This window comes from Rattus rattus, chromosome 1 (assembly GCF_011064425.1).
Source record: "Rattus rattus isolate New Zealand chromosome 1, Rrattus_CSIRO_v1, whole genome shotgun sequence".
NCBI lineage: Eukaryota > Metazoa > Chordata > Mammalia > Rodentia > Muridae > Rattus > Rattus rattus.
Window position 1 is genome coordinate 228,132,132 of NC_046154.1, and position 16,408 is coordinate 228,148,539.

At 39.1% G+C, this 16,408-nt stretch overlaps 1 protein-coding gene across 2 annotated transcripts in view; it reads right to left on the reverse strand.

Moving 5' to 3' along the window:
* Positions 1-16,408, reverse strand: part of LOC116911424 (sterile alpha motif domain-containing protein 12-like) — a 242,867-nt gene that overhangs the window by 175,849 nt on the left and 50,610 nt on the right. Inside the window, exons 2-3 of one of the 2 annotated variants that reach the window (XM_032915393.1) lie at positions 13,647-13,787; positions 12,782-12,790 (exon numbers count right to left, since the gene is read on the reverse strand). In XM_032915393.1, the coding sequence (XP_032771284.1) occupies positions 12,782-12,790; positions 13,647-13,787 (150 nt within the window). The remainder of the gene's footprint in view (positions 1-12,781; positions 12,791-13,646; positions 13,788-16,408) is intronic. The other variant, XM_032915401.1, reaches the window with a different exon arrangement.

The following is a 16,408-nucleotide window of genomic DNA, read 5'->3' on the forward strand; positions in this document are numbered from 1 at the left end:
TTAGGTCAGAGCTCTTATGATGTAGTATCTCTAGAAATCCACACAGATATACCAGGGGTGTGCTTTACTAACCTCATAGGTGCTTTTCAGTCTAATCAAGTAATCAGTCAGCATTACCCATCTGTGAGTAGAATCAATGGGGTTAAGATTGAGAGATTTGGTGGTTGTAAATGACTAAAGTATGTAGTGCATAATTTTCAGAGAGTGCATTGAGAAAACCCAGATCCATTTTTAGGAGGCATAAACACTCAAGAAGTCACATACACCTAAAAAGGAGCTATTAAGTCAAGGCCAGGAAAAATTAGAAGGTCATTATCAGGAGGACGGGGAGTATTGGGGAAGTAAAGCTCAATGTTCCTTTATAATATGGCAGAAGAGTCAAGTATTAAAATGGACATGTGCGTAAGACTTGCAACAACCATGTCACAGCTAAATTTAACTACCACTTACCTGCTCTGCTTCAGAATAAAAAGTAAAAAGAAGAGTTGGTTGGGGATAGAGCTCAATGGAAGGACATATCACTAGAATAGACAGTACTCTAGGTTTTATCACTGCAACATCAAAACAAACACAAATGATATAGCTGATTTCTTCAAAACCTAGCTCTCTCTCTCTCTCTCTCTCTCTCCATATATATATATATATATATATATATATATATATATATATATATATATATACACATACACACATGTGTTTGTATTGTGTGTATGCATGTTATGGAGTAAATATATTTATAATACAAATGGGTCATTTTATTGCTTATATATTCTTCCAACCAAATGAAACCCAAAATTTATAAGACACCTTGATTGAGTGATTAGTTACCCATCTGTAAGCATACTTTCACATCCTCACACTAAAAACAACGAATTGTTTGTATGTAAATTACACATTAATAAGGACAGTGAGAGAAAAATACTTGGGTGGAAATTGGGAAAAATGCTATTGTTTTTGGTCATGCTATGGCTGTATCATCATCAAGATTTCTCTATTCCTCCTTGAGGTTTATGGTCAGACATGTAAAAACAGCTTAGATATTGTCTTAAGAGCCCATTGCTCTGTTCTACAAACTTCCTGCTTTACACAAGGTGGTGGACCAGATGGCCCACTTTAGTTGCTGAAGCATCACTGTGGAGGTGACTGGACTAAAATATCCAAACTGTACACATAGTTCTGAAAGTCTTCCTGGATGTGAATGCAATGTTTTCAATTTTTGCCTTTCCAAAGGGTGGAGCGCTGGGGCAGTCCATCTGGCCATGCAATTCCCAACTAAATTTTGACACATATATTTGGACAAAGTATAAATAGCCCTTTGGGAAACACTAATGTTTAATGAATCAAGACACTGATTCTCTGTCTCTGTCTCTCTGTCTCTGTCTCTGTATCTCTCTCTCTGTGTGTGTGTCTCCCCTTTATAATCCACAATAATACAATCATTGAAGATATCTGTATTTACCACCCTCATCTTCCCTAATTGCTCTATACTGTCTGATTTTACTGAAAACTGTTGTTAATATATTTTTATAGAATTTCTACCACTGTAGGTAAAAAAAGTCATTGAAAAGAGACAATAAAGGAATAGGACATTATTATAGTACTGATGGTATTGAGGTAAATATTTATAACCCAAAAGAGAAAATAATAATCTTGATGCATCAAAAGCTTAGACTCTTAACATTTTAAACACAAATCAATAGACATTGTTTTAGTTATAGTACAGAAAGTACATAACATTGAACTTTCCATCTTAACTATTGTTATATGTAAGATTGAGTATTAATAAGTATATTGAAATTATACTGAAATAGATACATGTAAAATTTCCACTTTGCAAATCTGTAACCATGAACACTAATTCAGCAACAGTCCTTGGTAGTTCCTCTTGTTCCTATGATCCATAACTAGCGTCCTTAATGTTCATCTGCTCAGCCTGTACCTGGATTTCCTTCTTCTAAGACATTTTTGAATGATATTCCCTTTTAAATATGCTGTATATTTTCTTTTTTCTGTATCCACACTTGCAATGGGGGATATTTGGGTTGTTTCCATCTCTTGGTCAGCGTGTTGTCATGGTCACAAGTACACCAGCATTAGCTCAAGCTCCCGCTCTGATTTCTTTTCTGCTATATTAAAAAGTGAGATCAGATGATAATTCCACTTTTAATTATCTGATGAACCTCCATAGTAATTTCTATAATGGCTATCCAATTCGGTATTCCCATTACAATTGAGTAAGGGTTCTGATTTCTCTATTTTCTTAATGTTTTTGCAATTTTTTTACTCTGAAAATTCTAATGGGTTTGAAATGATAGCTCATTGTGGTTTTTATTTGTATTTCTATAGCATTTATGTTAAATGTGTTTTCATATAATATTTGGCTACTTTAGTTCTTTGTAAAACTATTCAAATTCTTTGGCCATTAAAAAATCATTATTACTTTTTCTGAGTTGTAGAAGTTCTTTATGCAATCCCTTCCAGATATGCAGCTTAAAATATTCTCCACCATTCTAAGTTTACCATCACATATAGGATCTTTGTTTTTCTATGCATCAACAATTAAGTAGAGGTTTATTAGAGAAGCCCTTCCCAATTTAGTTAAGCATCACATGTGGTTACTTTCATGCAATTTAGTTAAGTATCACATATGGTTACTTTCATGCAATGGAAAAGGTACAACAGACAAGTATATAGGATACAAAGAATACAAACTGGTCCTGTAAAAAAATGTTTACCAACCTCTGGCTTAATTCATTTTCCAGATTTTCACATGTAATCCCATTCATTCACTACTCCAAGATATAGTTCTTACCACATTTGATAAATCAGAGGCAAAGAAGTATAACAGATTTTAAAAATCTGTTCTAATGGGATGCAAAAAGGAAAGAAAGAAGTCAAGGGTGTTCACCCTTAAATATGATAAGGGTTTCAGCAGTTCAGAGATGCAAAATTAACATATACTTCCTATATAATAATTATAAATATGCAGAGAAAGAAATCAGAAAACCCCTTTAACAATGGCCTCTTAAATATTAAGAAATAATGAACAGTACCAAGAACTGTAGCACCCTATCATGAAAACTTAAACGTCAAGGAAAGAATCTATAGGAGATGAAAGGGCCTCTCATAGTCATGAATGAGAGGAATTAATATTGTAAAATTAGCTATACTACCAAAAGTAGGCTACAGATTCAGTGCAACTCCATCAAAATTTTTTTGTAGAACATAGAAAACTGAAACCAAAAAATTTAAGAAGACATATGGAAGCACAAAGACTCCATAAAACTCAAGCAATCTACCCCAAACAGAAGAATAAAGCCAGATTTATCCCAAGACCTGATTTCAAGGTATATCACAGAGTTCATTAATAAAAACACCATGGGATCAGCACAGAAACAGACCCACAAATCAGTTGAGAGATGTTCTCAAAATAAACGTATCCAGTGACAGCCACATGACAACTGGCATCATAGCCAAAAAACAGATTGGAGAAGAAATCCTCTTCCACAAGTGGTGCCAAGTGACCAAGTCAAGAATGAAAGCAGATATCTATCTTTCACCCTGTTCCAAATAAACTCCTGGTGCATCAAAAGCCTTCATGTAAGACCCCAAACTAAAACTGATGGTGAACAAAGTTGGGAGCTTTAGGGTACAGCACGGACAATGCACTCTCTGTGCAGGACTGCCAGTTACTCAGAGAATAGTGTTAATAATTGGTAAATGCTTTGTGATCTTCAAAAGTTTCTGTACAACAAGGGAAACAATCAAGACAGCCTGCAGAATTAAAGAAAAGGTTTTCTAATTTCTGACAGAGGGAGTAAAGTCTAGAATATACAAAGGACTCGGAAGCCTAAAGAAAAAGAGACCAAATAACATAATCAATACTCGAGCTAATGAAATGATCAGATAGTTCACAAAGATAAAGGATGAATGGTCGATATACAGATGAAAAGTGTCCAACATTAGAGCCACCAGAGAAATGCAAATAAAAGCTCCAATGAGCCAGAGGATCAGCGAGTGTGCTGTGAGACTTTGTCTCTAAGGGATGACAGAAGCTACACTCACAAAGTTTCATCCACCATGAGCTGAACAGACGATGACAGTACACATGTTAAAGTGGTCTGGGGAGAAGCCCATCCAAACAACTACAGACAACTAGGGAATGCTGAGAGCAGGAGAAATTGTCTTCCCCAGGGAACAGGACACCATTGGTGAGCCAATACTAAATGCTCAGATTTGAAAACATACATACTGGTAACATTATACAGACTAAGCCGTTTGTATTTAGGAATATATGTGAGTGTTTAGAGGGAGAAAGGGGGCATGATCTAATTATATTATAATCCCAAAAATATAAGAATTTTTTCAAGGAAAAAGAGGAGGATGGTGGAAGAACTCTGCCAGAGGGTACTAGGAGGGGGGCAACATTTGGGACGTAAATAAATAAAATAATTGATAAAAACAACAACAGCAACAAACTAAGAGGCAGAATTTAAGGCTAAACAAACAGTTTTACCCAATTTTAAGAAGCAAGAATTTTCAACATTGGTGGCTAAGAGTTCTTGCTGCTCCTTCAGAGGACCTGTCTGCTTGTCCGTAGCCACTTTACATAGCTCACAAGTGCTTGGAATTCCAGATCCAAGGGATCCAACGCCCTCTTGTGGCCTCTGAGAGTGCTGCACTCACACGGCATTCACTTACAACAATAAATACACAGACATATAGATTAAAATAAAGACTATATTTAAAAAGGTATTTAAAATTGGGGTTGATGAGATGGCTCAATGGGTAACTGCACTTGCCACTAAGCCTAATAGATGGATTTCAATCCTCAGGCCTCAGTGTTGGAAGGAAAGCCTCCTGAACGTCATCTGGTTGATCTCAGAATATGCGCTGTGACATGTGCACATCCTCACATACATACTGACATGCACTGCATATGACATATATTTTTAAAAATAAATAATAAAGAGCTGCATTGAGATACCATCTCACATCTGGCAGAATGACAGTCACTAAGGAACAAGTAAATGCTAGCAAAGATGCAGACAAAAAAGGAAACCTTATATAACTGTTTGTCCAACCAGTATGGATGCCACTAGGCTTAGGTTCCCTAAGAAGCTAGCCAGAGACGTTCATTCAACTCAGCTCGACGTCATCCTTGTCTATGTCTATCACTGTGACATCACTGACAATGTGCACAATGATGTTTACTGAGGAACGAGTCATAAAGCCAAGTGATAGAACCAACCTAGATGCGTGGCAACAGAAAAATGGATAAGGAAGTGTATCCACATATGTATAAATGGAGTAATTTATACATAAAGAAGAATGGGAGAGGTTGGCACAAGGGAAGGTGAGGGGAAAGTATAGAATTATAACTTCAAAAATTAAAAGTTAGTTTTAAAAAGAAAGTGATGTCAATTGCGAGAAATTGGATGCAACAGGAGCTATTCACCCAGCAAATTAAGTCAACTTCAGAAGGAAAATGTTGCATTTTTTTTTCATTTGTGGGTGTTTGACATTATAGACATATCCCCTCTCTCTGTGTGATATATATATATATATATATATATATACACACACACACACACACACACATATATATATATATATATATATATATATATATATATATATAGAGAGAGAGAGAGAGAGAGGGTGTAAAAATAGAAGCAAATTTGGGAAGGGAACTACATTATATACTTGCATGAAAATGGCCTTGTGTAATCCTGCATTAAAAAAAAAATCAGCCCCCAAAGAGGCCAGTGAAGCATGTAAAGGAAGCAAAGTGCTTGCTTTGGACTCAGGCATTCCTGTGCTATGCTGTTTACCGAGGCCTATCTTCCTTTGGACTTGTTAGTTTGTGTCACTTTCTCATATGTATATGGAGAATGGCCAACAGTAGCAGCCGCAGTAGAGAGAATATGAAGAGCTGCTGGGCATGCTCTGTTCATAATAAACATCAAAACTCATGAGCTGGATCGAGCATAGTATTCAGTATCTGGTGGGGAGTTTTGCTTTCTAGAAAGAATGTCTACGTTTAAAAAGTTAAGAATAAATTTGAGGGATTCTGGACCACTTGGTACCATGTTATGTGTTGTATAAAGAACACCCCCTACCCCATCTCTCATGAATCAGGCAGAAATGTCATGACGACTTTCCTGCTGCCTGCTGTTCTTCTCAAAACATAACTGGGAGTGTTCTGACCCAGCCGAGCTTCTAGCAGGAACAGTCACCAGCCGATTGACATCCTGGCTGCACACAGATGGAACATGGAAGATCAAAGGCTTTCCTTTAGATGAGACAATCTCCCTAAAGACAAGAGAAGTAGAGCATGAAAGCTGAGGCCAACACTGATGGGTGTTGCCTGCAAATGTCAGGGAGCTATGGGGCCATTGTCAATGATAAGAGGACCAGTCAGGACTTCAGGTAAGATGGCCCTGGTTTCAGATGATGGCTCCAGAAGTGTTTGTCTTAGTTTTCTGACAGGAAGTAAAAACTAACATTTACTATGCATCCATCATGCAGTTAAAAGAAGTCTTACATGGGATTGTGTGTGTGTGTGTGTGTGTGTGTGTGTGTGTGTGATTTTTCGTCAACATCTAGAAGTCATAGATGAAGAATTGCAGAGCAAAAATCTTAATTTCACTCCTGTAAAATGAACACATGTGAATGTAAGTAAACTGTCAGATAAATTTATTTCATAAAAGGTATTAAAATGATGTGGCTTGTTATAAATGTACAAGCTTGGTTTAATTATGAGACAAGGCTAATGGTAGAGTATATTAGCCTCTAATTCCTGCCATATTCTTATTGGTTGAGCAGAGCTACTCATCTCTATTTCAGAAGTTAGTGAATGGGAGCAGAGTGCTTAAAGAATTTCCCTGAAGCAACAAAATTAAATATTCAGGGCAGGACTTAACATCCAGGCATATCTAATGCTAAATTTATACTTTCTCCTTCTTGTTTATTTTTCATGTGTGTTCTTTAAAGTAGTTCAAACACTCATATTTCAAAATGCAAAATGACATCTGAAGCATTTATCTTCTTTCTATGGCCACCTTCCATGCCCCATGGGTGTAACTTACATTAGTTTCATATACATTATTTAGTATTTCTTATATAAACAAAGAATACACACAGAGAGAAACCATTTCTCCCTTAATGGCAAATATACAGTTTGTATATGGCTCTGAATCTTGTTTTTGTTTTATTTTTCATGGTTTCCCAAGGGTCCTTCTTCATTCTTCATTTACAGGTTTAAATATGCCCAGTAACTATATGTGCTGTGATTTACTTAGCTGTTTTCTTAAAAGAAGCCACCTATAGTCTTCGAAAACACCTAAATATTTTTAAAGGGACTCTAAAAACAAAATAGAGGAGAGAGATTTCCCATGCTTATGGATTGGTAGATTAACATAGTAAAAATGACTATCCTACCAAAAGCAATCTACAGATTCAATGCTATCCCCATCAAAATTCCAACACAATTATTCAAAGACATAGAAAGAGCAATTCTCAATTACATATGGAAAAAAAAAACAAGCCCAAGGTAGCAAAACCAATTCTTAACAATAAAAGAACTTCTGGGGGAATCACCTTCCCTGACCTCAAGCTGTACTACAGAGCAATAGTGATAAAAACTTCATGGTGTTGGACAGACAAGATGGTCAATGGAATAGAATTAACGACCCAGAAATAAACCCATACACTTACAGACATTTGATCTTTGACAAAGAAGCCAAAAATATACGATGAAAAAAAAATAAAGCATACTCAATAAATGGTGCTGGTCTAACAGGCAGTCGATATGTAGAAAATGAAACTAGATCCATATTTGTTACCTTGCCTAAAGCTGAAGTCCAAGTGGATCAAGTACCTCAACATAAAACCAGATACACTGAATCTAACAGAAGAGAAAGTGGGAAAGAGCCTTGAACTCATGAGCACCGGGGGTAGGGGGAACTTTCCTAAACAGAACTCCAATGGCTCAGGCTCTAAGATCAAGAATTTATAAATGGGACCTCATGAAACTGCAAAGCTTCTGCAAGGCAAAGGACAAATCAGCAACCTACAGATTGGGAAAAAACTTCACTAAGTCCACATTTGATTGAGGGCTAATATCCAAAACACATAAAGGACTGAAGAAGCTAACCTCTAAAAAAACCAAACAACCCATTTAAAAACGGGGTAAAGGACTAAACAGAGAATTCACAACAGAGGAATCTCAAATGGCCGAGGTGCCCTGAAGGAAATGTTCAAAGTTCTTAGTGATCAAGGAAACGCAAATCAAAATGACCCTGAGATTCTACCTTACACCAATCAGAATGGCTAAGATCAAAAACTCAGGTAACAGCACACGTTGGTGAGAATATGGAAAAAGAGGAACACTCCTCCATTGCTGGTGGGACTTTCGAACTGGCACAACCACTCTGGAAATCAATCTGGAGCTTCCTCAGGAAATTGGAAATAGATCTACCTGAAGACCCAGCTATACCAGTCCTGGGAATATACCCAAAAGATGCTCTAACATATAATGAGGACACATGCTCCACTATGTTCAGAGTGGCCTCATCTCTCATAGCCAGAAACTAGAAACAATCCAGATGACCCACAATGGAAGAATGGATACAGAAAATGTGGTGAGTTTACACAATGGAATACTAATCAGCTATTAAGAATGAGGACATTATGAGTTTTGCAGGCAAATGGATGAAAATATCATCCTGAGTGAGTTATCTTAGACCAAAGAGGACATGCATGGTATTTACTCACTAATAAGTGGATATTAGCCAGAAAAGTATAGAATACCCAGGATAAAATCCATAGAACTCAAAAAGGTTAACAAGACAAAGGGACCAAGTGAGGATGCTTCACTTGGGAGGGAGAAGAAAGCAGAGGACAGAGATAAGGAGGGAACTAGGCAAAAGTGGGGAGGAGGAGGAGGAGGAAGAGGAGGAGGAGGAGGAGACAAGGGGAACATGATCAGGTATTGGGGGATCAGGAGTGAATCCCTGAAGGCCAGCAGAATGAATGGAAATATACAACCTCAGATGGAAGGAGGTGTGGGAACCCTCCTGAATATATCAGAGATCTGGGTGGTAAGAGACTCTGAAGACTCAAAGAAAGGAACCTTAGGTGAAATGTTCTACAGTGGGGAGAGGGAACTTGTGGAATCCACCTCTAGTAGAAAGACAGGGCATCAAGTGGAGGGATAGGATTGCCATCCCACAATCAAAAACTCTGACCCAGCATTGTTCCTGTCTAAAAAAAATTGCAGGGACAAAAATGGGGAAGAGACGGAGGGAAAGGAGGTCCAGTGACCAGCCCAAATTGGGATCCAGCTCAAGGGGAGGATCCAAGGCCTGGCACTATTATGTATTACAAGGCCTGGCAGTATTATGATGTACTTACAGACAGGAGCCTAGCATGGCTGCCCTCTGAGAGGCCCAACAAAGAGCTGACTGACACAAAAGCAGATACTTACACTCAACTAATGGACAGAAGTGGGGGACTCCTGTGGTTGAATTAGGGAAAGGCTGGAAGAAGTTGAGGAGGAGTGTGACTCCACAGGGAGACCAATAGTCTCAACAAACCTGGAACCCTGAGATCTCTCAGACACTGAGCCACCAACCAGGTAGCATACACTAGTTGGTCAGATGCCCCCAACACATATACAGCAGAGGACTGCCTGGTCAGATCTCAATGAGAGAAGATGTACCTAACCCTTGAGAGACTTGAGGCCCCAAGGAATGGGGAGCCCTGGTGGGGTGTAGGGGATATAGGGGAATGGGGACATCCTCTTGGAGACAAAGGAAGAGGAATGGAATGAGGAACTGTTGGAGGGCAGAGTGAGAGGTGGATAGTGACAATGACTGGTATGTAAAAAAAAAGATTAAAGATATTTAAAAAGCAAAAACCAAAATAGAAATACATAAAAAATCCAATCATTTAAAAGAAAAAATCCATTCTTCAAAAATTGTGTCCTTAGGGAGCTGAGGAGATGGCTCAAGGGCTAAAATGCTGTGCAAGCCTAAGGTCTCAACATATAATTCACATCCACACAAAACGCCAGGCTTGATGTTGCACATGTGTAATTCTAGCTCTGTCTGTCTGTCTGTCTGTCTGTCTGTCTGTCTGTCTGTCTCACTGTGTGTGTGTGTGTGTGTGTGTGTGTGTGTGTGTGTGTGTATTAGAATGTAGAGACAGGCAAATCTTTAGAGCTCACTGGCCAGTCAACCTAGAAATGTCAGTGAGTTGGCTGTACGCTGAGTTACACAAAGTAAATAGGAAGAGAGTGATGACATTCTATATCAACAGCTTGTCTCCATATGTGCATGCGTGCATTCATGTGAGCATATACACACTTACACGCACACACACACACACATACACTATCAAGAGTAATAACTACCTTTAAAAATGGTTAGTTTTGTTTAAAAATAATACAATTTTAAGTACCAATGCCACAGTCCTCCAAACACACTTGAAGATATAATTCTTAAGGTATGAATTAAGGACATGGGACCTTTCATAGAGGATTAGGTCATGGGGGCAGAATCTTATGAAATTACTTTAGTAGGGATCTAAAATGGATTCTGTCCTGCTTCTGAGATGTGAAACACAAGGGAAGGACTCAGTAAGAATGGCCTATGAAACTTAGTTCCCTAGCGCCATGACCCTAGATATCCCAGTATTCAGAAGCATGCAAAACAAATTCTATTGCTTTCAACTGTGATGGTTTAGATTGATTGTGAACCTGATAGAATCTAGGATCACACAGGAAATAAACTTCTGGGTATGTCTGTGAGGGAATTCACTGAGGTTGGAAGATTACTCATTGTGTGGACCTGCATTCAGGAGTGAATAAAAAGGAGACCCGGAACAGAACACCAGCATTCGTGTCTCTCTGCTTTCTGAATGTAGAAGTAATGTGACCAGCTGCCCCATAGTCCTCTGCCACACTCTCCCTACCATGACCTAACTGTACCCTCAAACTCTGAGCTACAATAAACTTGCTTCCATCGGGTACTTTGTCATAGCAGAAAGAATAATACCCACAGCACAGGAACCTAAGCCGTCCGTGGTATAGCAGTTTAATTGGATTATACAATCGACAGCAACAGAAACAGGCTTTGCATCAGAGTAATGACTTCATGTGTCCTGGCATTGTGTCCCGCTTGTATAAGCTGGAAGTGGGAACAGTCTCCCCAAGACACAGACCCACAGAATGTTTAAAAAGACTGAAAAAAAACCCGTGAAATCATTGTACTTATTCAGTACATTGCTGCTGTAGCTTTGTATTTGCGGGTTTGAAGAATCAAATATTTAATATTGAATCACACATCACCCCTATTGTGAACCTCCATATGATATGCACGGCTAAATCAGCCAGCTCCCTTGGGTTGATGGAACATTGATTCTTACTAGAGTAAACTTAGGACCCCAAATAATTTAAAGCTCTCCCCCCCCAATCTCTTTACATCCTCTATTATCAATCTTCAAACATCTTGTCAATTTTGTATCTCTTTCTAAGAAAAAAAAACAAGAAATTATCACTTCAATAACACGATGGATTTTATAAAGGATGTCTGACATAAAGTGATTTTGAACAGTAACATGTAAAGGACAAGCAATAAGAAAGGCAATAAAAATTCAGAGAAAAATACCCATGAGCGAGAGAGTACACTAGTTCCTTCTGAAGGGACTGCATGAAAGAGTAAAGAACGTTCAGTTTTCAAAGGAGTAGAAAATGCCAGCAACAGAATCAGAAAGGTTGAACTTAGGTCCTTCCCAGAACACAGGGAGGTAGGAAGAAGTATGGCGTGGTAGAGGGCTAATATTCTACGTTTAGAACAACCACATGACTTTATGATAGATTTGGAAAACATGAAAAAGTACACTGAATATAGTTAAGATCACCCACAATCATATTTCCCAGCAGCAACTATTATGAAAATAAGGCATAATCATCTGCACTCCTTTTAGTTACATATTATATATGTAAAATGTATATAAATTATGTATTGAAAAGTTGAGTCATGCCATAGGTCAACTTTTCCATACAGTTTCATCGCCACGGCTCACATCTTTTCCAACATTATGCATTCTTTGAAAAACTTCTCCTCACGCCTGGATTATGTGGAGTTTATGTAGCCTTATTTGCTTCCTTTCTATTCCATTTTAGAAGTAGCAGTGTGATAGCATTTCTTGTCTTAAATTGTATTATCTCTGTTTTTAAAAGAAAGTTAAAGGCATATCAGCAAGTGACATTCAAATTTAAATTACTTAGTTTACCCATTCTTCTGAACTCACTACAAAGGGTTCTCTGAGAACAAACTCGGAAGAAGCATAGCAAACAGCTGATACCCTTTTTTTACATCTCCCTCTGCATATATCTATCCTTCCACAACGCTTATGTTTCGGGCACTACATCCTGTCATCTAGGTCAGTGGTTCTCACCTTTCCTAATGCTGTACTCTTTCATACAGCTCCTCAAGTTGTGGTGACCTCCAACCGTAAAATAATTTTGTTACTACCTCATAACTGTAATGAAGTACAATATATCCGGATATGCAGGACATCCAATATGTGACCCACAAAAGAACCTCGACCTTCAGGTTGAGAACCACTGTTCTAGGCAACCAGACTATTACTGGATTAGTCTAAATGCAATAGTAGCATGAATCTTGGTTGACCCACATTTCTCCATAACCATATGCATACCATTCCTGTATCTCCTTATCGAAAACTACCCAATGCTCTCAAAACCACTTACTTCATCATCCTTTCATTTAAAACGATGCATGATGGGCAACAAAAGAAGAAAAAGTATAGTCGATGGAAGTTTATATCTATCAAATTATATGTATACATAAGTAACATATATTGGGACTTAGGTTTTTCTTCAAATTTTAGATATTTTTGACACTTCAGAGTTATAAGAATCTTTGTTTTACTCACCACCCTCTTATGAGTCAAACAGCCTTAGTAGCCCAAATTGAAATTCTCTGCTCTATATTTTAAATCATTCTATCTTCAAGTAGTTAAAAGAGTTTTCAAAGTCTATAAAGTATAAGCATGCATTCATTCAGTTAAATAAAGGTATATTTAAAAACAATTCCCCTCTGTTGGCCAATGAAAAGCAAAGTAAAAGAAAATTTATCAAAACCGCCTCTCCATCATCAGGCATATTAAGTTTAGAATGACTTGAATTCTAAGACTTCCTCAGAGTTACTGGTAAGCTGAGGGCAGCCATGATGATAGTATTCAGTTGTGTGGCCTGCACACCACATAACTCTGGAGGGAACAATTGTGCTCTGACCAGTGTGAGTGGTACTCTCTGGGGCTGTACAGTAGGCAGTCTCTGCAGCAGTATGTGATAACCTTGAAGTTAGCTGCAGTAATTCTATTTGTGCATCCATTACTTATTTATGCATCCTTCTCTCTAGTGAGCAATAAAAAAAAAGTTTTAGAGAGAAGTAGTTTCTAAGGCTACCTACTTTTTTTTTCTCTTTTAATGAAGGAAATTCTGTAAGGAAACAACAACAAACTTTTTCTGGCTCTCTTCTGTGGCAATAATAACATTTTCGGTTTTCCCATGTTCCCCGGGGGCACCCACCCACCAGGAAGCAGCAGGGTACCTTGTGTGAGTAACTGCAGGTTTCTGACTTCTTCCCGAACCTTCAGTTGGAGCACCTGCTGCAGGATGTGCTGACGCTGGTTCTCCTGGGCGATCCCCATGCGCTCCAGCTTCTTGTCTGTGAGTCTCAGCAGGGCTCGCCCTGCAGGGGTTTAAGAAATGGAGAAAGAGGCAAGTGAGCAGTGCCCTGGAGAATGACTTCCATCTCAGTTTTGGCTAGTCCCCCGACCCAAAAAATAAAAGGTGGATTACTAAGTGGAGCTGATTTAGAACGGGAGACCCCCATGGTCTACGCTGATAGAACTCATGACTTGCACGGAGAAAATTCACCCATGCAAAAAAGAGCCCCGGTTTTTATGTAACAGTGGCAATCCTCAGCAAACCAAATCCACACAATGAAGTAGGCAAAGTAGCAAACTTTTACTTGCATATTTGGGTCACCCATTGCAGGTTTCCATGGAAACAATGCTCTTCACTGGGTGATAAGTTCTCAGGCTGGCCAGTGGAGCCCTTTATTGACACCCCAGCTGCAGAACTAGATGTTCGCACTATGCTTATGGGAACTCCAGCAGAAACGATGTTTTTGTGAAACTCGCAGGTAAGGTGCAGTTTTAATCTGCAGACATACAGGTCTCTGGCTCCAGCTGTGGGAAGCGCTGCTCACCCCAACATTTGCTGAGATCAAAAAGGCCCACAAGAATAAGGTGAGAAGAGACAAGAGAGGGTTGCAATTCAGGAGAGCAAAACCCGGAGTGCTGGTGCCCATGATGCCACATATCTTGGTCTTGACAATTCAGCATGGCTCCCTTTCCGCTCCATGTTTTGCCCCCCCCCAGATATTTTTGTTTTTCTTCTATCTTGATTTCTATGCGATCTCAAAATTATGCCCTACTGTGCATTTACCATGCAATAAGCATACTTCATCCCAAGGCTTATTACAAGGGAGGGATCCTCTTAAATGCCCGCAGCACCATTTACTCTCCTTCCACAGCCCCTGGCTGTCACACCTGCAGATCTGTCAACATTTCTAGCATGAGGAGGAGACAGAAGCAGCTGCCTGCGGTCAATGGAAAAAGTCTGTGGGTTTAATTTTACATAGACTCTGGAAACTGTTGACAAGTCCACACCCGTGTCTTGGGTGTGTGCTGTTCTTTTCCTAAACACTATTCTTTCTCCCTTAATATCCATGCTTTAATCTACATTAGAATTGCTCCTTAATAAACCGTTACTTCGCTTCTTTGTGGAAAAAGAAATAAAATGTTCTATCGCTTTAGCAAAGAAACCGAACAACTAGAAGGCGAAGTTAATGGGCATTTCCATCCAAGGAACAAGGAAGCATGAATGTAGCTGATGAACGGGTAGCTTGTGAATAGACCCAGGTGAGAGGAGACGAAGAGCGAGGAGAGTCAACTCTAGTCAGTTTCATGTTTCTTTCTCTTCAGCCCTTGCACAGAACACCATTCAGGATAACCTAGGTTACATGCTGCATATGACGGCTTAAAATTATACAGCAAAGCTTACTGCTTTACCCTGAACATTTTGTTTGGTTTTGTTTGCTTTTGAGACAGGGCATTATCAAGTAGCCCATGCTCACCTCAAACTTAAAATACTCTTGCCTTATAGTCTCAAGTACAGACAATTTTGATAAGCTACATCCCCTGGCTTTGTTCTACACGTTGACTTCAAGTTTCTCTTACTTGAACTTGATAATCTAAACAATCAAAGTGAAAGTTAGAGAAAGGTACTATGCATCTCATCTTACTGATGGAACGCGTGGCCTACAGCTATTTATTAGCCATGATCCTTATTTATTTACATGATCCTTCCTACTCAGAAAAGAGCCTACCATATACTGTGATGTGCTATCATTCCCTCTAATGTTCTGTCCAGAAGTGAGGTGGCTAGGAGAAGCAGAAATATTGAATGGGAATATTGATGACATGACCCTGGACCATTATCTGGGAGGAAACTCTCTCTCTTTCTCTCTCTCTCTCTCTCTCTCTCTCTCTCTCTCTCTCTCTATGTATGTATGTATGTATGTATGTATGTATGTATGTATGTATGTATGTATAGGGGCAGTAGTCTCCAGCTTCTGTGGCATTTACATCTAAAGGAAGAAGCCTCATAAGCAGAGCTGGGGCTTGGTACCACCAGATGATCACAGTGACCATGGAAAACTAACAAAAGAACAAAATCAGACTTAAGCCCCTTCCATTGCCTTCTGCAGCAAGGTAGAGCAACAACCCTGGAAGGTGTTATAGTCCCATTTGTTACCTTGCATGGCCAAAGAGGCTTTGCAAAGGTGTGTAAAGTGTAAGGACCCTAAGATGAGAGGCAGCTCCTCAAGTCTGCCTACAGTGGTACTGAGCACTAGAGAGACAACTGGTGTAGTGATACAAACAGAAGTCAGAATGAAGTGGTCACAGATTCTAGAGGTTAAGAACACAAATAATCTTGCACAGGCTCAAGTCTGAAAAGAACAAACAAACAAACAAGCAAAACCATGAAGGTGGGAGGTAGACACAAAGTCTCAGCGTTGAGAAGATATTGACAATGGATGACTTTTGGGGAAAGGAAAATCAGTTTTCTTTAAGGGTGTGATGACCATGGCCTAGTAGGTAAACCACGCTCTAGGGGATGACCCCATGCTCAACGGGATTTGCACAACATAAATTTAATTCAATGGGCTAAAACTGAGAGAAAGGGCATGAAATTTGATGGGTAAGGAGACAGGGTGGGCCTCTAGAAGCTAGGGGAGGGAGG